General features: G+C 41.3%; 1 protein-coding gene across 4 annotated transcripts in view; it reads left to right on the top strand.

Moving 5' to 3' along the window:
* Positions 1–21,696, top strand: part of ARVCF (ARVCF delta catenin family member) — a 219,760-nt gene that overhangs the window by 63,954 nt on the left and 134,110 nt on the right. For 2 of the 4 annotated variants that reach the window (XM_088532300.1, XM_088532303.1), the window contains exons 1-2: positions 10,504–10,744; positions 15,243–15,487. In XM_088532300.1, coding sequence (XP_088388426.1) covers positions 15,272–15,487 — 216 coding nt within the window. In that variant the 5' untranslated portion in view covers positions 10,504–10,744; positions 15,243–15,271. Of the gene's footprint in view, positions 1–2,213; positions 2,275–10,503; positions 10,745–15,242; positions 15,488–21,696 lie in introns of those variants that run through there. The other 2 variants (XM_088532301.1, XM_088532305.1) reach the window with 2 other exon arrangements.

Below are 21,696 nucleotides of genomic sequence, written 5' to 3' on the forward strand. Positions count from 1 at the left end.
AAAGGGAGTGGAGAATGGTTGTATAGAAACTTGTCTGACTGTAAATAGAATTTAGAAGGTTCATAATCCTCAGCTAAGTTTTCCTATAAGCAGATTTGTTTAATGTAATGATTACTTGGGGGAAAACACTGAATCTTTATTGACCTGTTTATTATTTTTATTATTATTGCTATTTGCAGAATCTTGGTTTAACCCCATACCCTCTAAAATTCAGCTGTGGATAGATTATGTTAGAGCAAAGTGACCCAAGCTCAGAAAGTCACAACTTTATTTTCTGCCATACCGTTATATCTTAATGTTGATATTAAGGTTGCATCAAGGTTAAAAAATAACATGGTCGGAACCTGGTCCTAAACTTGCTTTTACTGCCATGTTAGGCCATGTTTTATTGGCCAACCTGCTCTAAAGCTGAAGTGATTCTCTGTAGAATAAGAAGAGCTCAAAGCGCTGAATTATGGGGAGCAGGAAAGAAAGCAGCATGAAGAAAGACTGCGAGGTCCTCACACCGCTCTCCGGACCGATCCCAGCTCCAAGAGCGCCGTCTCACTGCACCTGGAAATCACGCAGACACTTTTGAGAGGATCCTAGCAAAAGAGAGAGTTTAGACTGCTGCACATCTTTTCCAGCCAAGAATTTGAGATTATATATCTTTAGTAGCAAATACATAGGCATTAAATATGACTTTAAATTCTTAAGACTCCTATCTTTTAAATCTCACAAAGAAGAAATGGGAAGAAAGAGACCTGGCAACAGAGTGGGCATATTTATTTCAGATATAACTGTCCCTACTATATTCCTTATTACTATATCATTATTATTACTTATATTTTGGATCAAATGTTATCAGGATACTTGCAGTTGCACTGCTAAGGGTGATTTGAGTAGGGTAAACTTTTTTTGTGTTACTGTTTTGAGATCTTGCGAGGTTGGAAAATGCAGTTTCTTGCCAGAATATATGGTAGAAAAAGGTTAAATACCCCTCGGCCATACATGAAGGCCAGAGTGCACCTGGGACTTCACCAGCATGTCCCAGCCCCAAGCAAATGCCTTCAGCTGCCTGTCCTCCTGACCTGGAACAGCTAAAAGAGAAAATACAGGTGGGGAAGGAGGAAGAATTAGTTAAAAACAGTTTTATTTCAGAAGTTGTTGGTTGCACTACATGACACTAAATATAAATTATTTTCTTGTTTTAAAAATGGGAATTATTTTAATAAAATACATAAAGTTAGCCTTCATGGGGGAAGTGGCCATGTTCGTGTTATGAGCCAAAACCTAAAAGAAATTTGGATTCAAAGAAACCCATTTTACATCAGAAATACTTCATTTTGCTTTAGCATCTATCTGGTTGCATCGTCAAATTGTTTTCAACTGCAGGACACTGATCCTTTACCTGGGCTCTCTGCACCTTCCAGCCAAAGAAGGGGAGGCCGCAGTAACGGAGCCGCTTTGCAGGCTGGAAGTGGAAGGGAAGCAACAGTTTGTATTTTATGGGGAAACTTCCAACAGTGAAGCCAAAGCAAAGACGATGTGCAGGAACCAGCTACTCAGACTGTTGTTGGTCTCAGAAACAGGGAGGGAGACTGGAAATCTGAGACATAAACATCCTGCCTATTATCTGTATGAAAAATTTCTGGGAAATCTTTAGTTCTAATGGGAACACTACCAGAAGCTCAAACAAAAATGAGATATTGAAAACCTTCATACTGATGAATTTCAAAAAAAAAAAAAAAGGTCAAACTGTATGAAGTATATTTATATAGGCACAGTTTACATTTTTAGAGTCACTACATAGTATTTAGACCTGGATGACTGAAAATGTTGCGGTACGTGGTTATGAAGGAAACAGTTTTGTGTTTTAAATTATGATTCAATGGGAAACAAAGTATATTTTGTAGTTCTAAGTATGCAAATATTTGACATGCACTATGGGTGGTACTTGGACAGAAATGGAGGGGCTTGCAATAGCTGCTTGATTTCTGTGCTAGCATAAGAAGAATTTTCTTAAGATTTCAGGTGATGGTGGGAGAGATGTCTGAAGAAACGTATTCTTGTGCACCCACATGACTTGATGGGCAGGGGAATTAAGGAGAGCTACAGATAATGCATTTTCACTGTATTATATAAATTTTATCAGTTATGTAAACATATTCCCCTATTCCCAGTACATGGAATTAAAATTATTTTTGTCATCTTTCTTTGTTTCTCTGACAGAGTTATCAACCCAAAGGAGAATTTCTGTCTTAAAGCCACTACAAGAAAGGAACACAATAAAAGGTATTGTACTGCTGCAGTCGCTTACATACTCTCCTCCTCTTGAGTAATTTGCTGCTTTGCCATTATTACGTTTTTAACTCATTGCCCTTTTATTATTTTAAATTATCTTTACACCTCTCAAACACATCAATCTGTATCCTATTAAAGGCTCATTGAAATTGTTTTGGCAATAGTGGTAGGGTGAGAGAAGGATAACATTAAAACTGTGGAACTAAGACAGGGACCTCTGTAATTTCTTCATCATTTTTCTGTTGAAACCTGAAGTGAAGCTGAAATTCAAGCCCCACGTAAGAACAGTTTCTATCTTTTCACGTAAAATATCTCTGTTCCATGTCGGCCATGTCCTGCTGTCCTGGAAATCCGCATTCATTTCAGTATTACCCCTACCAGAGCAGGGAACGTGTCCCTGCATGGCGTCTTCTGCAGCCACGTGTGTCTTTCTGCAGGGAGGTTCCTCCTCTCGACGACCTCTCCTTCCCTGCTCCGATCCTTCCAAGCCAGCTATGCCCGAGCCCGTCAGATCCAAAGGCCGGGCCTCCTTCCACAAGCTTGCTTAGAGCAGGACCACCAGCATTTTCAGCTGCTGTGAATTCTCCTCAATAGCCTAGTGTGTCTTTGGGTTGACTCCAGGGCCTTGGTATTGAATTAAATATTAAAGCACTCTGTTGTTTGTTTTCCTGAAAATTTACTGCTTTCTTTCAGTGTAGGTGGATTATAGTTTCAGCCAAGCATTGTTCTAAAAATAATTCTCGGAATTTCAAATATCATGTTACTGATTTTTTTTTTAACTTCTTTCTATTTTCATTTGATTATTTTGGAGGTAAAACATTGTCATCTTTATGTATGTCAGAACTAAAGGTGTATATAGCCCACGTAAAGTTTCAATCTCTTTCTGGGAAGGTTTCTTAACAGAGTTTACCTTGTACTTAGTGTCTGCATTCCATTTGCTGCTTATCTCCGTTACTTATATAAATGAAATTAAATGAGTTAAAAGAGGTGTTTATTAAAGCTTAAAGACACTCCTGATATAGCAGTAAGAAGTTTGGATATAATAGAGAGAATTTGTTTTAAACGTTCGAAGTGGCTAGGTCCTTAATGCAGGATCTCATTGTTTAAATATTTCTCCTCACTCCTCAGTGTCACAGGCAGAAGGGTTATTGAAAAGGATTGGTCTGGATAGGGCTTTGGTAGTTAAAAGCAAATGAGTAAAAAGGTCTTGAACTGAACTTGTCAGTCCGAACTGTAAAAACCTCTGCTTTCAGTGATGTAATAAAATTGATAAATATATGAAGGCAACCCTTTGCAGACTAGGCACTGTGCTGTATTTCTGTTTCATGCCAGTGAAGGGTCTAACTAAATAAAGCCTGTTTTGAGTTTGGACTCATCAGTGAGGTGACTGTGGTTTCTGGATTTACCCAGTGATATGAACAAGGCCTGTCCTGAACATTGTTCTCTGAATCCTGTTTGGCTGTCAGTATAACCCCAAAGAAGCCAACGTGCCTGACTGATAGGACCTCAGTGTGACCAGTTAAAAAGGTTTCTGCTCTGAACATGCGACCTGAGAACATAGAGGTTGGTTGGCAGCCCTAGGGCCGCTGTCGCTGCCCCTCAGACAGGCAGCGGTGCTCTGGAGCAGGACATTTTTGCAGTATGTGACAAAGACTGGTCTGTTGGTGATGTAGGAGATGTTTATGTGCCAGAATCCATCATATGGGATGGTGAGTCTCTTTGAGAAAGTCAATTAAAATGTATCTGTTTCTCCTGCCATAACATTGTTTATGCGTGAACCAGATGATTATTCAAGACATCAGATGAGCTTAGTGTTTTCATTTTGCTGAGATATTAATTAATAATTCTCAAATGCATGTTCCTCTTGTAAGATTAAAAAGCTGTAGAGTTAAATCGGAGTAAACTTGGATTACATCCTAAAGTTACAAGGGTAAAATGAACTTGGATTGCATTTTAAGTTTACAGACACTGAAATACCATAGAGTCTGTCTCCCTCATCTTTAAATCTACACACACAATTGAAGAAAGCATCATATATAGTTTTGGTCTGTGTATTGTAACTTAGTGCCTCAGGCTTCCAAATACAGCCTTGGTGGAAGTAGTAGTTGATTTGGAATGAGACAGATGTTACTGGAGAGAATTAAAGCCGTGGTCCTCATTCTGTTCCTTCCCTCTTTTCGTATTGCTTTAATCTCCTCTTCATTGATATTATTCCTGGTTTAAAGCAATGCGAGGTCTAAATCTGGCTCTATTTTCAATGAGGCTGAAATAAGGGAGAGTAGGACTAGTTAAGCAGATAATAAAAGCTGCTTGATTTAGTAGCTTCAAGAATTAAATATGAATATTGACTTTTTCCTTTTCTGTTTATACTAATCCTTCCAGCTCCATTTGGGGAAATAGGGAAGCCACACAAGCCACTAGATATGAGTGGGAAAGAGTTAAGCAAGATGCATGTTCAGAAAAGCAGAAGGATTTTTTTTTTCTCTCCATTGTAAGCTGTAAGAAAATCACTAGTAAGATGCTTGTTCTGAGCTCTCTGGAACTGTGATTTCTCCTAGCAGCGCCAATTTGTTTATTCAAATAAAATGCTAAGGGGGATAGTAATTATTTGATTCAGATGAGTTAAAAAAAATCTCTTCCTTTTTGATGCATTTATTTGCATTAATCTCAAAAGCATTATGAGAGATGCTCTCATAAACCCTGAGGTTGGAGCCCTAGAATTGCAAAACATCCGTTGTTACCCAGGAACGGAGCTCGGCAGTTTTATTAGCCTTTCTTCCACTGTAATCTACAGATCTCATTTAGCAGCATGCAGCTCTGCTCTTCTGAAACGGCAAAGGGAGGAAATCTCTCAATAGCCTGAAATCAAATTATCTCTCTGGGTTTGATCTACATGTAAAACATACAAGCTCACTCCCTTAGATGAAAATAGTTTTACTGAGGTCCAAAACACACAGGTTAGCTTTGCTTATGAGAAATAACTAGGGCTTTTTGTTGCTGTGCCTGCACGGTGCTATTTATAGCAGCAGTTAACTCTTCGTGCTGGGGATAACTCATTGGACACATCTGCTGCCGAGCTCAAACCCTGCCTGTGTTGTGGGGTCGCAGCTGGATTTCTCTCTCCCCTCGAACTGTGTATTGAACTAACCATTTTTAACCGATGTCTGTTGGCTTAAATACACTGGCTATTAACACATTTATTGTAGCATTTGCAATAGATGAAGCATGCTGTTGGTCTGCTTAACTGAAGAGCTGTCCTGATGTTTGTTGCTTGCTGTTTCGTTATTTTACCACTGTTAAAAGATACCACGATAATATCTTTTATGAAAGGATGGCTGTGACCATTGCAAGATTTTCCAGCTCTGCATAATGTCTTAGTTGTTCTGTTTTGTCAAGGAGAAACTGGTCTGGCTATGGAAATTGCTGCCAACCCAGTCACTCTCTTACTCCTGCATTTTTTAAAATGGAGATTTAATGTTGGAATATGATTGGTCTCAGCTGTAGCTCAATGCATATAGACAGCTACAGGCTGCAATGCTATCAGTAGCATTTCTCATGTCATGGATGCCCTTCACCAAACCTCAAAACATCTAGGGGCCAAGAAAAATAAGGATACTAATTTATTGTTCAGATAAATCCTTTAATTATTTTGTGGAAATAATTCTTTATTAGAACAATGGCCAAATTAGATTTTATATTAATGAAGCCAGGCTCTAAAATAGTAGGAAGGAACTGCAGAATGAAGTTATAGACAATGCTGCTTTAGATGTTGATGTCTCTCTTTTTCTCATTGAAACAACCTTGTTCTAATAATAGACCTATTGATTTTTGGTAGCACTGTTTGCAAGAGTAGCCTCTAGTAAAGAAGATTTTTGTTGACAATGAGATCAGACCCAGCCTATGAATACAGAGCTAGCCTATAGGTAATGCACACATAGTTAATTTAAAGGCTGATACTATCTATCCTTCATATAATCTTTACTGTTGGGCTTTTTTTGAGTTATTTGGAAGATAATATTTGTAAGAAAATTCCACCATCACCATTTTACAGTATTTACAAGTTTGCTGGATAGCTACAGATTGTCTGTTCCTGCCCACAGCGGAAGCGCAGAGGCTGAACCATCCCCTGGTGTCAGTGAGAATCAAATTGAGGTCAGAGGAAGTGAGGGAGACCTGGTACGTACAGCTGCTGCTAAAAGCAGCCATAGGAATACTTGGAAGCCTGAATATACATGAATCAGCAAGGGACTGTAAAGTGCAATCCATTTTTAAGTAGAGCTGCTTATTGATTTCAGTGGGGGAGACTTCAAAAATCAATGGCATGCAGCAGCTTTAGGATGCAGTGGCATGTGTTTGAGGGCATTAAAGGGATTGGCCTATGAACTAATCAAGTTGGTAGCAATCACATTTGGAAAGATCCAAGGCACAAAGGAAAAATGTCAGAGGTCTGAGAAGCAGCAAATGTGCTAGTCATGTTCCAAAAGAGATGGCAGAATGTTTTTTCATTCATTCTAGCTTTAACTTCCAAATAAAAATGATACCATGTATGCACATCGTCCCAATAGATTGCATTTTAATTCTATAGTAAAATCAAACAAAAAAGATATAGAAAAATATCAAAGTATCCAGGGGTATGTAAATATTGGCATATGCACAAATGCATGAATTCAGTAAAAGGAATTGCAGAAATCTGCTGCTGAACATATCAGAATGTTCTGAATTGTTTAAGCTTTATAAGATTTGTGCAAACAGTTCAGCTCAGCTGGATGCTTCAGGCTTAGCTTCTTGATTTGGGGGGGAAAAAAGTGCTCACTCCCAAATACTACCCACTAGCAGCACTGAAGTAGATACATAGAAATTAAGCTGTGCAAATTACAGATTTTCTAAAATGGGAATGAAATAATTAATGTCATTAGTGTTTCAGTTGTCTGGGCTGAGCTGACAGAATTAACGCTCGCTGACATGAATGTGACAGTAGGAAATCTCTTGTTGTTCCAAGTTCTGCAGACTCGCATTGGAGTCGGAATTTAGCCATCTCTGCATTGCTCAGTCTTTGCATGTGTATGAGGTTTTTTCCTAAAACTGTTCCACCTAGATGCTCTTTTGAGGAAATAAATGGAGGGTTTGTTTGCACAGAGAACTGGAAGCGCATGGAGTGAATTTATAGTCCCTCACATACCTCATTAAACCTTAGTGTGGACACTTAGTAAGTGTGAGGTAACGTGATGACACTTTGCCATGCTATTTTATGGTTAATTAACGCAAACACTGATCTTTGCAGGAAGTGTGGCATAACAAGAGCTCGGATATTTTAGACTTCAGCTTGCCCAGTGTAGACAAGTTCTTAGGTCCCAAAGTACAAGAGCTCTGCTTTGGAGAGGTACTGCTATTCTCTTCTGGTCTATAAATGATGGAAATTGTTACATTAGGTAAAACTAAACCTAGGCTAAAACACAGACTTAAAAAATAACTCCCATAAAAATAGTTCAACTTGAGGTTTAATGGTTTCCTGAATTAGTTGTGCTATTATATGAATACATTTGTTATAAAGGTGTTCTGTATTGCTATAATTAATTTTTCTCTTCATTTGGGAGTAAGCTACAGCAATAGGAATGTATTGTATTAGGAAAATTGAGCTACATAGCTCAATTAAAGCTGTGTGAGCACAGTATGACCAAGCCCTGAAAACACTGCATGGAAGTTGAGACAGGAAGACATCAAAACATCCTGGAAGTGAACTCTGTTCAAGTGGAGAATCAGGTCCCAAGGGAAGGCGTAGAAGGACCATGACTGGTGTCATTTAAACAAGCTCTGGTGAATCCATGCAAGACTGCATACTGTTTTTAAAATGATGGAATGCAGTAATATCTGCACTACAGATTTCTTTGGAAAATGGCACTCAAGGTACACCTGCTGCTGCAAAATCTGCTTTCTTCAGGCCTATTAAAGTTGGCATCGTTATAGTGATATGGAATGCAGCTTTGCCAGAGAAATTGTGTCTATATTGAGTACTTTGTTGGTTTGATATATTAGTTTTCATACATTGGATTCTGAGTATAGACATGAAGCAGTATGTGTTCTTAATTGGTGTAACAAGCAGAAGGATCTTTTAGGCCCTTCTTTGATCAAGGATGTCAAGTTGCTTTACAAATATGAATTCCCCATGAACTACTAGAGTTGGGTAAATAATGAGGTTAGGTGACCTGCCCAAGGCGTTCCAATACACGTAATTACAGTAGAACTTTGCCTGAAACAATATTCCCCCTCAAACCCGAGAACCCCATTTCGCTATCCCGTGCTCTGGTTGCCAGACACGTACCTTCTGTAAGAACAGGTTTAAAAACATGATTATCTGAGTCGTGATCTGTCTGTTTTGCTGGGAATAAGCAACATAATGCTTTTAATTAAGAGGCTAATTAGAGTATTAATTATTTTATACTAGATGGGAATCACTATAGTCAGATATGAGGTATTAAGTTTCTTCTGACCAGAGCCAAATCTGTAGTGAGTAAATTGTGGGAGCTGTGTTATGCCTACTGAGCTGTACGCGTGTCTGGATTCTTTTTGCTGGTGTTGCCAAACCCATAATGTAGTATATTGTTCTCGTATAATATTATTCCCGGTACTGGTAGGTGGAAAATTCCTCCTGATGTAAAATCTCAAATATTTTACATTAACTTCGTTTCTGCGGTAATAGAACTGTCGAGCTGCAGGGTTCAGCTGCAGGGTTTAGAATCCAAAGCTCCTTCTCGAGCAGTTTTCCTGTTAGCATTTCCCCTGCCCTTGTTCCTTTCCGAGTTGAAACCTTGTTTCACGGACTGCTTCTATCCAAAGGAACAAAAAAACCCTAACCAGCTTTTTTTGTTTCTTTTGACACCAACACAGTATGTCTGCCTATGCCTATGAGAGAACTGTATTGAAATGGCTTTCTTTGTGAATTCCTCATTGCTATTCATTGGTGGCGACTGCCACGTAAGGGTCAAATTAAAACGCAGTCAACCAGAGCAGCGACACCGAGAGGAGCCAGCTCGGACAGACTCCTCCAAAAGGTCCCTAAAGCGGCTTGCTCAGGACTTGTTACATGCAGTGCGTGTTTGGGGTTGCAGAATGTTGCCCTTACTGTCTGCAGAAACTGAATTATGCTTGATATTTATTCCCTCTGGTCATTTATTCCAAATCTGGCCGTTCTCTCTCACTCGGGCTCCTTCTCTCTGTCTCTCTCTGCTGACTTTAGTCTCTGGGCACCTTTGCACAGTCTTTGAGCCCTGGGTTTCCTTCTGTTGGCTTAAGGAAAACCAGGTATTTGACATAGTACTTTCATGCTCTTTAGGATTAGATCCATGCAAAGAAAGGATCGTGTTTCTGGTAATTTGGCCGAAACACAAGAAATTGTGTTTATGCTGGCTTCAAGAAGGCAGACGGTACCTGATTAAGCATAAAATCTTCTGGGGCAAAATTACTCTTTAAAAATGTTCTAATACACTTGAACCAGCAAAGTAGGTTTGTACTGGCTCTGCACTTCATGCCATGTGGTTGCAGCATTTTTGATGTGGTGGTAGGCTTAAAACTGGAGATGCTGTTTCACTGAACCATGGTTTGAGTGAAATGGATTCTGTCCTGTACAACCTCCAGCAAAAACAGCCGCTAAATGTGCAACCCCTAACCCAGAGAAGTTTTGGTGCTAAGTATCTCTACAGGCAGAATTTTATAAAAACAAAACAGAACCACCACCACCACCACCAAAAAAAAAAAATCTGAGATTTGCTAAGCTAAAGGCCAAAAAAACGACTTTCACTTATGTTTCCTATAGGAATAGATTACAGGCAGGTAGAAAAAAGAAGTGAATGTGAATTATTGTACAGTGTGCTTGTTTTAGAAATGAATTTACGCTTTTTAGTAGATACCTGTGAGACAATTTTGAACCATTTAGGGACTCATATGTCAAATATTGGACCTAAGGTTATGTGCTGATATAATTATTCTTATTTTGGAGAACCTGATGTTAGGTATCTATGTTTTATAATGTTTGGCAACAATATCCAGTTTTGTAATGCTCAAAATGCTTCCTTCAGTCTAGAGTTTTCCCCAGATTAAGAGGTTAACAGTAGCTGTTTTAGGAAAATGCAAGTATTGATTGCTGGACAACAAATCAGATTAACTGCCAGGCTTTTCCTTAGTTCTCTCCTTGAGATACTCTTCTCTGAATGTTGTATGTTTCTTTTTTTTTCTTCCAAATCTGGGCAGAAACAGTATAATAATTAATGTATTTAGCTCAGAAAGGAGAACTTGTGAAATGACTGTGTGCACAAGCAGCCATGATACCTTATTAACTAACTTTCTTCTCTTTCCTCTGTCTCATAGCTGTTCTGCTCGAGGCTGCTCTTCTGCTTTGTCTATACTTTTCTAGCCTTAGTGGGTGATGCCACAACATCTTTAACGTGCAGATCCCCAGATCCACTAGGTGTGTATCGCTTGCTTTTCTCTGCATGCTTTCTGGTACTGCATGGGGGATAACAGTCATTCAATGCTGCTCGTCTCTTGTGGCACTTGAGGATGACCATATGATCAGCATGTGTTCTGCTTCAATCCCATAGATGATTTAACCCCTGTTTTTGCCTTTGTTTGGTGGGTTTCCTCCGTGCGGAGCCGCACCGCTGCTGCTGCCATGCACGCGCACGGGCTTTCCTCATGCTGCTTGCACAGAACCTGACGTGCTGTATTTACCAGCTGCTGGTTCTGCACAGCACTACTGCTTGTGAGCACCTCCTCACTGCACTGCTCCTTGTTAGCAGCATTTATTGGGCTTGAACTGGGTTCAAAGGGAGCAATAGCAGCGTGGCTAGGTTCAGTATTCGGAGTCCTGCGTGCCCTCAGAGCCACCTCGGCGAGGAAGCTTTGGGCTGCCCTGTGGCTGCCCGGTGGACACGGCCCTCTCCAAATGCTCTCTCAAATTTCATTGGGATTTGAGCTTTTTTAGTGACTGTTTGGACTTGGTGCCCAATTCTCATACACCTTGACCCCGTTTATCCAAAAGGCTCTTTGAGAACTCTTGCCTATCCCATAGTAGCAAAATTAGAGCACACAGCTAAGTCCCGTTTGGCAGGGGACCAAGGACCTGAGGCATCCCAGTGTCCCTGAGACCCTTCACCGGAGGCAGGAGTTGGGATTTGGGGTATAGGTCCCCTTCTGACTCTGCACGGGGGTGATTTTTATCCCTACTGAGCACTTAAGCTGTACTGACTTACAGAGGCCACTTGATGCATTAGTTCTTCCTATGAGCACACAAGGAAAAAAAAATGGATCCTCTTGTTTTGCTTCAGCTTTAATGCAACACAATAATAATGTGTTTTAAATGACACAGGCAGGAAATGCTAGATTTGCTGCTGTGGGCATAGCTCTTGACATTCTTCAGGTGAGTGTTTGCTGTGTTTAGAAGTACAGCCCAAGGAATAATCTTTATCTGGCTGCTATAGGTCAAATATTTTCATTTATTTATAGGCTTTTCAATGTATTTTAATCTTTTTACAAATGGTAGCAAAGTGCAAGTGGCAGCCTGAGTAACTAACTTATGAGTCAGTGCGATTTTTTTGTTGTTGATTTTTACTCCCCTAGTCTAGACTGCTGATAATGAAAATTGTTGAAACCCTGAGTAAATAATGGGGAGTGCAATCAACAGCATGCAAGTATTTATCTGCTAATAAATCATTTGAAATGCATAAGTCTGTCTTTGTCCAGTGGTTCTTAAAGGGCAGTTATTGGTTCTGCTGCTGTTTTCTGCATAGCAATCAGGATTTTTATGGTCACTAATTGTACATCTGAAAATTTATACAGTTTATTTTCTGCCTATGTTTTTCTTTGCACAGAAAAAAGAAACACAGTATTTATGCTTGTAAGGAGGTTTACACTTTATTTCCTGCACAGAGATCTCTATAGTTCTCTAGAGATTTGTACCATTTATAGAACCTAATTTTTCTAGGTTTTCTCATGTGTGACATCAAGTGCTTCTACCTCATTAAGAAAGTTCTGAATGAGATCTTTGTCATATTCGCAGAATATGACTTGAAAGTTGTACATCAGCTCAATCATCAGCTGTGGCTTTTATTATTAAAACTGTTACTACTTCAGAATCGTGTATTACAGGAGGTACTTCCAGTTTTTCAGGGCGTTGGTGGTAATGAGTTTCCTTAGAATGAAAACTTTCATCATCTATTCTAAAGGGAATGCATTGCTTTGAGTTAGTTATTGTAGGTCACATCCTATCATCTTCCTCTCACATTTTTAACTGATTTTCCCTTTTTGAAGGCAGCTCATGGAAGCATCCAACCACTTGAGCCCCCAAAAGGTGATGGAGCCTGGCCATGTCCTCTCAGACAGGACAGAGCTGGAAACGAGCCATATTAGTTACAGGCTAAATACTGAAGTTTAATGGGAGGCAGGTTAATTTGCAGGATTTGGTTTTAGATGAAGCTCTGGTCTGCATGAGGAAACACAGTAAATTATTAGAGCAAGAGTGATTAGCTCTGCAGTGATGACTTCCCCAAAGAGCTCAGTCCTGGCCCGATGTGGGGACATCGGTGCTGGGTTTGCGTTTCCTCCTGGTGGGTGTTAGGCTTGCTTACCTTGTCATGGCTAAGTCAGTTTTCAAACTGCTCTTTTTTTTCATGACAGGAATTCCTTTAGCCAAAAACAGTCTTTATTAGGATTTCCAGAGGGGTCTACCGATCCATTAACTTGCAAAAGAAGCATTTTATCCTGGGTCAGATACATCCAAGATCAAGTTTAGCCCACATTTAAATTGGAGGAGCGAGAACTAACGGAGAACTAGGCTGCCATGTTCATAACAAGAGATTAATGTAGTGAGGGCTGGAGAAAACAGGGGAGGTTCTGGCCTGTTGGGTGAACTACCCGCCGCCAGCGAGAGGGACCAGCCTCTAAAAGCTCCGATGGCCTCTGAAGAGCCGCGTCAACAGAGCCCTGGGCGTCGCGTACCCAGCGCCTGTGCGCGGGGCTGGCGGCCGCTGGGCACTGCACCGTTAGCATTGAAGAGAGCTAGAAGAAAATAGATATATTTTTTTTCTCTTTCTGCATGTAGGATCACAGTCTTTTTCAGTCTAATGTTCTCCAGGTTCTTTGTCCATGCTAAGACCCTTGATCCTGAGTGGATACACCAGGAGTTGGGTGAAAGGACCATGAATTGCCCCTTCCCTTGTGCTCCCCCATGGGAGCAGCCGTGGAGCCCGTCCAGTTCCTCTCCCTGGCTTGGCCTCTTGAAGCAGGGCAGAACTTGCAGATACATTCCCATTCTTTGGAGCCAGCTTCCATCCATCCAGAAAGCCTGGCTGTGTTTTCCCATAGCTGTGCCAGGCCTATGGGGCGCTGCCCTGCCGCGGGTGATTCGCTCAGCGCTGTCCCCCGTCCTGTGGACTTCCCGTGTAGACCTCCTCCTACCCGGCTGCGGTTCTCCTGGGCAGACGTTAAAACACTGTCCCAAGGTTGGGGACACTGCTAACGACCCAGCACTGCACAACAAGGCTCGGCGTGGAAGACTCCAGAAGCAGGCGGCCTGCTCCGTGTTCTGACCGGAGTGTAACGCTGTGGAGCTTTTCGGTTTTCTTCCAGAATATCTGTAGAAATTAAATCAGTGCATGCATAAGAAACGCCTTTATACTGTATTATAACTTACACTCACTGGTCCGTAGAGATAAATGCTCAAATCATTGTTATAGATGAACATTATGAGAATTATACATAGTAGGCCTTGTCTAGGATGCAGTGCGATCTCATTTGTCTCAAAAGCACCTCCCTTGGCATTAACCATGGCCCATGGAGCAATACTTAAACTCGTAATTTCCTTGCTTTGGCAAATCTTAAGGCAAATCCTTGCTTTGGTATCTGTTTCCTTTGCCCATGGTATCTTTTGGGCCTGATTTGGGCTGATTTCAATCACTTTTGGCAGAAAAGAAGCTCACAGGGTTACTTATGTGTTCCTACAAACTTGGCAAAAGACATGCAGCTCTTATGGAAGCACCAAAGGGACAATTTCTAACTTCTGTAGCTCCTAGCACCTCAGAGCAAGCTCTTCATTTCCCTGCACACACAATAAAGGTGACAGTGGGGTATTAAATGGAAGAAAATGGTTTACTTCATCACCTGCTAGAGATGACATAAGCTAGAAGATACACCCCACATAGCTGCGTTTTGACTTCCTGCTTTTTTCCTAAATTTGCGACACAAGCAGTCCTGTGTGTTTTCCATGGGAGATATTTGATTTGGGGGGTTGTTTTCTTCATTTACATTATGGGCAAACAGCTGCATGAAGGGCTGTTTCACTGGCTGCCATGCTGAAATCATCAGACACATTTCAACTGCAATTGCACTGTCTGCGCTTGGGTTTTCCACATTGCAGTGTTACTCCTGCAGTTTAAAAATGAAAACTACTTTTAGCCACTGCTTGCTAAATTTAGGGATGTTCCGTTCACTTGATAAAAAAAGGACACAGCTGTTTCCTGGTACCATAAAATTTCTGTTATACTTCTTACTTGGCCTGTAAAAGGCAAAAATTCCAGGTGTCTGTACTGAGAAAGGTTGTGTTCCTCATATCTTTTTTTTGTATAGTTCTGTTAACTACATTACTGTTTGCACAGTGAAATTAGCTTTGCAAGAGGGATGCAAACCCCTTGTCAGACAGAGCAATTTCAGAAAAAAAAAGATCAAAGGAATTCTCTCCAAGGTGAGCATGTGTTCTTTTTTTGAACAGCAATGCCTTGGCTTAATTACTTTTAATTTAAAATGAAATCGGTGGATGGAAATGAAGTCTTTTCAAAGAGCAGCAGTGTTTGCTTCCTCGAGCGAAGGCTGTTCCAGCAGCAGGGTGACTAACAATGTGCGTTTTTATTCTTCACCTCTGACCTGTGCCCTCTCCACCCCTTTACCTAACCCTTTCCGTTTGCCCTGGTCAGTTAACAGGCAGGAGCATTTCAAAGAAATCATGGATGACTATGATATCAGGTCTGCCGCCAGCATTTTAGCCTCCGTTAAGGAGCAGGAGGCGCGTTTCGAGCGGCTGACGCGGGCACTCGAGGAAGAGCGGCGCAATGTCTCCTTGCAGCTGGAGCGTGCCAATCAGCCAGCAGAACGAATGAGCATTTGCAACATTGGCAATGGGCAGCCCCTGGCAACCGCGTGGCAGCAGCTCGTACTGCAGGTAACGGCCTGCCCGTCTCACCTCCCGCTGGAGTTCCCTCCTCCAGAACTTCCCGTGCCAGGGAGCTGGGTGCATCTCCTCGCTTGTCCGTCCTTGCGTCTCGTTCCGTGGCCCGTGGTGCAAGGGGAAGCACCGTCAGTTCAGTAGTCCGTATTTCAGAGCTTCACACTCTCAAATCTTTGTGCTTGCTACGTGCATGTTCTGGTGATTTTAAACCAAGACTAAATCATGAATTTCGTAGCAAGTGAAATTCCCATTAGAAATAAGTTAGACTCTGAAAAGTAGCACAAAAAGTAGGGGGTTTCCCTGCTGCGAAGTCTTATTGCTCGTATGGGGGGGGGGGCTTCATAATTTGTTTCCCATGTGTATTTGAATGATGGATTTATTTTTATGACGCAAACATTGTTGGCTTCTTGATAGAGTGAGATTTCTGGATGTTCTTTAACATTTTCCTTGCTTCTCTAATTACTTGAACGAGCAGATCAGTCTGACACGCGAGGTAAGTCATGCAGAAGCCATCATGCTGTTTGTGAAGGTTTCTTTCCTAAGGAAACTCAGTTCAATTGAGAGAGGAGCTCCAGTCGGGGGGCATTTGAGAAGCTGGTTCCCAGTTATGCAGTTCTATCTACACTGGGCTGTATAGGGGCAGACCTCATGTCATATTACATTAGCGTAGCCCTTCCAGAACAGCCGTCACGTTACTGCACAGGCAGCTGCTTTGTGTGGGACTCCATGTGAAAGGACCAGCCCACACTGCTTGGGCTCAAAGGAGCTGGTAGGAGCTGGAGGTCGTTTTCTTCCTGATTAGCAGCAGGGCTGATGAGAGGGAAGATGTGCTTACGTGTTTTTTATAGCAAAGGACAAATTCACCTTCACCTTTTCTGAATGAATTTGTGCAAAGTGCCTGACTAACAGCTCCAGCATGAAATACCACAGCCACAAAACTGATGAAGCATGAGTTTTCTCCAGTGTTATGGCTTAAGGTCTAACCACTTCCCAGAGAACTTAACCAGGGACTTGAAGGTATTGGGGACTGTGTGACACTTGTGGAAAAAATATCCTTTGTCAGTGACCCCAGGCTGAATCTGTTTATGTTCAGCTCATTGCTGCTTTGGGAAAAGAGAGGGCTTCAGTTCATAAATAATTAATGTTGAGCTTTTTAGGGCAGTTTGTATATGAAATAAAGTGGTTGATTAGCTAAACATGCACAGTTAAGAATTAGTGCAAGGTTATTTCAGTGAGTTTTCATAAAATGTACCGAGGGCCAAATTCCTCTCTGACTTAATAGAATTAATTTAATGGTTTTTAAATGAAGGATGAAATTTTCACCTTCAGTCTTACTCAGCATATATAACGCAGCTTTACTATTATGCACTGCCTTTCATCGTCAAGAATTCACAAAGCATTAGACAGTCTGTGCTGTGGTCTCTGTAGGCTTTGCTAACTCACTAGAGAAATGCAACTACCCCTGAAAAGCTGCGTTTCAGAGAGGCCTGACTCATCTCCGCATGCCACCCTCTTCAACCTCGTGTAGTAAGCAGTATTACAAAACTACCCAATCAGTAGCTTTTCCACTTGAAAATTGCATAGGGGATCAGATGTATGATAGTTATCCTGGAATCTGGGCAAGAATCAAGGGTTAACTCCATTTTATGAGTGCAATGCAATTTTTAATGACCTCTGCAACCAGGCTTCAGTTTTTATTGTTGTTTGATTGTCGGAGTGGAATTTGGCTGGAGATTTGTCAGTGAAGTGAGTGTAATCAGGGCTTTAGTATCAGAGTCGCTCTCAATACTTCTTTGTTATATTTGCTCCCAAGCTGCTTCCCTTCTTAGAAAATAAAATTAAGCCCTAAAAAAAAAAGAGGGGCAAAAAGCGACAGGGGCAATGTGCCAGAAGTGTAATGGTTTCCTGAAGTTCTCAAAAGAAAAATCAAGGTCTTATGCAAATTATTCTAATTCACTCAGGCTTTTTTTTTTTTTTTTTTGTCAGCTATACATGGCTTTTTTTCTTTTAAATACCAACTTTAAGCTCCTTCTTTAACAGTATCACTCTGCCCTTGGCAGCATGCTTAGCCACTTCCTTCCTTTCACTTTGTAGAAAGTGGGTTCTGCCTGTTCTGCCGGTTTGGTGGCAATTTAGGTGACCCCAGCCACCCAGCTGAATTCTGATGCGCTTGTTGACATTTGATGGGAGTGTGTATGACACCATCTAGCAAAATACTGTCCTTTGTCTCTCAACGAGAAATATCAGATCTACAAATGAGGTCAGGATGCACTCTCATTGCCAAAGATGACAATAAGAAAATAAATGTGATTTTGCTAAAAGCACCTTAGGGCTGTTTTTAAGGAGAGAACCTGGTTCTGTAAACAAGTTAAACAAACCTTTAATATTTTCTTCAGATATTAATTAGAAATATCTAGGATTGTTCTTTATTGGGAATTAACTTTGCAGAGAAGGGGTTTCAGGGAGACCCTGTCCTCACAAGAGGTGTTCCTAAAGGTTGCCGAAATGTTTCCCACGTGCTTTTTATTGAGGCAGAGGCCAAAGCATGTGTGTTTTCGTTGCCTTTTGTAGAAGATGGTGTCTGTGACACCTCAGGTGGTGCTGGGGCTTTCTAGGCAGTCACGATCCAGTGCTGCGTGGGCAGCTTGCTTGGCTAACGGGCACCGTTTCGGGTGAACAGGGAGAAAACGCTGCATGGGGTTGGTGCTGCTGGATAAGCGGATAAGTATAACTTGCATCAGACGTAGCTTCCCAGGGTCTTTACGTCTTCTCTTGGAGGTCCATGCTGAGTGTGCACCAGGGGCATGAATTGAGGGGTTCCAGCCCCAGAGCTTTTGCAGGACGTGTGATGTAGTAGGAGACTGCGGTTCAAAACCCCAGCTGCAAATGCATCCCCTTCCTTGGCCCTTTAGGGAAAGGCTGGAGAAGACAGAGAATTACTGCGGGTTGCTGAAGCAGTAGAGGTGCTTTTCCAAACCAAGAACCCTCTGGACAAAAGGCCATTAGATACTTACTGAAAACCTCTCCATTACTATGAAAATGTAACATTTAACAGCATTTTAATCATGGAGCGTTTATCTAGTTAATAAAAGTCTTCCAAAAATCCTTCCAGTTTTTAATGATGTTCTAGCCTGAGCCTCCTAACTCAGAGCAGTGGGAGCTGCATGGCTGGCTAGGGCTATTTGTTACAGAGAGTGCAAATGGGGTTGTAGTAACTAAAAAGAGCACATCTGGCTGTTAATGTGTCCCTATGTCTGTTCTCCTAAATTCTGCAGTAAAAGAAAAGAATGTAAAAAATGTGTTTTTTTGTTGTTTTAATATCCCAAGCTGTGGGAGTCTTGGCAGCGGAGCAAGACGTTGCCTTTTTATCGTTTTACCAAGGCAGGCGTAGCCCAATAAGCTTGAAAGTCACCAGCGAGTCGCACCTATCATGTGTCTCCTGCAAGGTTAGTCTCTGGTGATGATGTTTTTTACAAGCTTGATAAATCTTAATACGCTTCATGTGTGAGGGATTTAGTTTAATCTGCCTGGTTCTATTTCACTCCTTCCCAGATTAGCCCTGTGCTGCTCCTCGCAGCAGGGACCAAGTCTAGCCGGGGAGAAGACAGGAAAGTGCCTGTAGGCAGGCGATGGCATCACGCGCTAGTTAACTATTCAGAGCATCACTTCTTAATAATAAAGAATATTCCCTTTTTTCTTTTATTAAAACGTCAGACATGTAAAACATTAATTCCAAGGCCATATCCTGAGTTGGTTTGAGTTGGCATGGCTCCATGGGCTTTAAAGAAGCTCTGTCAACTCCGATCAGCTGGGGAGCTGCACAAAAATGTTTGCATTGAAGGGCTCCTTTGCCATGGATACACATGGACGGTTTCCATTCCCGCCAGTACTTCATAACCAAAATAAAATACAGCATCCAATAAGCCTGTTTTGCCAACAAATACAATATGACTGTACTTTGACTTCGGTGATCTTGCAGATGGTTTCATGGCTAAGATTTGGATCACATTGCAGTTCATGTCCCAGAGAAATAACACCTGATAAAAATTAACAAGTGCATTTTTCCTCATTTATTCTTCAGTCTTTTATTTTAATCTGAGGTAGCTTTGACTTATGTCAAAAATGACATTTTTGTGAATTGAGGGCCAGTTTCAAGCAGAAGGCAAACTGGAAAGCACAGCAGAATGCATGGCAAGAACTTAAAAAAATAGTGGGGAGATTGTTTTTCTAAAAAAAAAGGGGGGCTCATTGTTTTTCCAAGAAAATACCATCAAGTTAATCTTTCTGTGCTGTGTTTTGGCCTAATTCTTCTATAAACCCTCTGAGCCCGCAGAACTGGACGCTCTGATGCAGGGTATGGTGTGTTCAGGACAGACCTCGGTGTTGTCTCATGCCTGTTGTCTGCCCGGCTGCTGCTGCCCCGTTCTTGGCCCCTCTGTCTTTCCAAGGCCGCTCCTGCTCTCTTGGCCTGTAGATCCCTGCAGGGTTACACAGGCCCTCGCTGCGGCCCGGCCTGCTCTGGGGAATTCAGTAGGAACGAGTCCTCCCGAGTTTCTAGGAATGGCCTGGGTCAGGTTTCACCGCAGCATATGTGCGACTATTCCCGGGAGCTGGAATATGAGTCCGCAGCAGGACGAGGCTCTGAGCTCAGGATGCAGCCTGAGCTGAGGGACACTCGCCATGTCTTTCTGAAGTGACAGTATGGCTGATGGCACTGCTGGCAGCTCGGGAAACTCCTGCTGTTCACCCTTCTGCAGGGATTAGCCAAATTCCAAGAGGAATCCTGGAACCCGCTTCCTGCCTCGCAGCAGGAATGTGGTAGCGCAAGGCTAGCGAAAGAAGAGGGTTTGTGCAAGAGGCATCACAGCAGATCCCACACGAGACCCCAAGAGAGGGAAGCCACTGGAATTCCCATGAGAATTCCCATTTCCTGCTTCTGCTGTTTCTTGCTAGCAGCATCTTCCATATGATAAATCTTTAGTCTTTACGTAAGGCCTTAGATACATGGATACAAAGACATGGATACAAAGGTGGATGGAAATATTAGCACTGATTTCAGCTGCAACTAAAGAGAATCAGAACTTGTGAAGTGTTTTCCAGAGGGATAAGGCAACATGCTAAGCTCCTCTTATTAGAATTGCTTGGAGTTCAGCGCTGTTGACATGCAGCAAATCCACTCAAAATATGATAGGTTACCTAAGACCTGGTGTGAAAATTGTCAGCAAATGGACTCAAAAAGTAGATCCCAAAGGAATCACATATTATTTAAATAAGGAAGCTGGTGACTGAGAAACTGATCATCTGTTTTTTGTTAAGCCAAGAATTATTTTAATTTTTCCTGCAAAATTATTTGCTTTTTCAAAACTCAAGTACATGCTATTTTCTAGCTTTACATTTGCAGGTTGAAAATGTAACTGTTACCTCAAAGATGCACACACCCCTTCACAGACCATCTCCCTGTTTCTCCATCATCAGAAGTGCCTCACTTACATGTCTTGCATTTCATCTCTTACGGATGTGCCCTGACACTTTACATGGGAACTCCTAAATTCCAAAGTGCCATCTAATGTTTGTCAGTAGGACAGCAGCTGGCTGATGTTAATGATTAGAAATGCAAAGCAATCACCATATTTTCTCTAAACATCTTAGAAATGTTTTTTGCAGTTTCATTTGACTTCGAGAGTCCCAACTGGTTTTGTGTAAATTTATTGAATGAGGTTTTGGAAGCAACTGAAAAGCAAGGATTTGCTAATTTTGGTTGCCAAGACATGTGAAAGTGAGCATCATTTACACAACTGTTAACCCTTTTGGCCTGAAATTGTGCCAAATTTTGTGAATTGTGTGTGTGAAATTAAAATTACTTAATTTGAATAACAAATTAACAGTTTCATAGTAATTTTCCATAATTTTGCACAACTTTAGTAGTAAAACTATCTTTTTCTGCTAAGAGTATTTCTAGAGAAACACACCCCAAATAAATTCTACTTGCTGAATGTACCTTACTATGTAAAGGGACACCTAAGTTGTTTCAGTTAAGTTTTTACTGTTGCTAGATCAGTAAGTATAACTGCAAGTAATTATTAGGTATGTCTTAAAACACAGGAACATTCAAATATAAGAATTAAAACATTAAAGAATACTATCAGGTTTTACAGGATTTGAAAAAAAACTTGTAGTTGCATTTACTTCATTATAATTAACAT

Source organism: Tinamus guttatus, unplaced genomic scaffold (assembly GCF_059628265.1).
Source record: "Tinamus guttatus ecotype Peru unplaced genomic scaffold, ASM5962826v1 Tinamus_guttatus_pri_ptg000459l, whole genome shotgun sequence".
Classification (NCBI taxonomy): Eukaryota; Metazoa; Chordata; class Aves; order Tinamiformes; family Tinamidae; genus Tinamus; species Tinamus guttatus.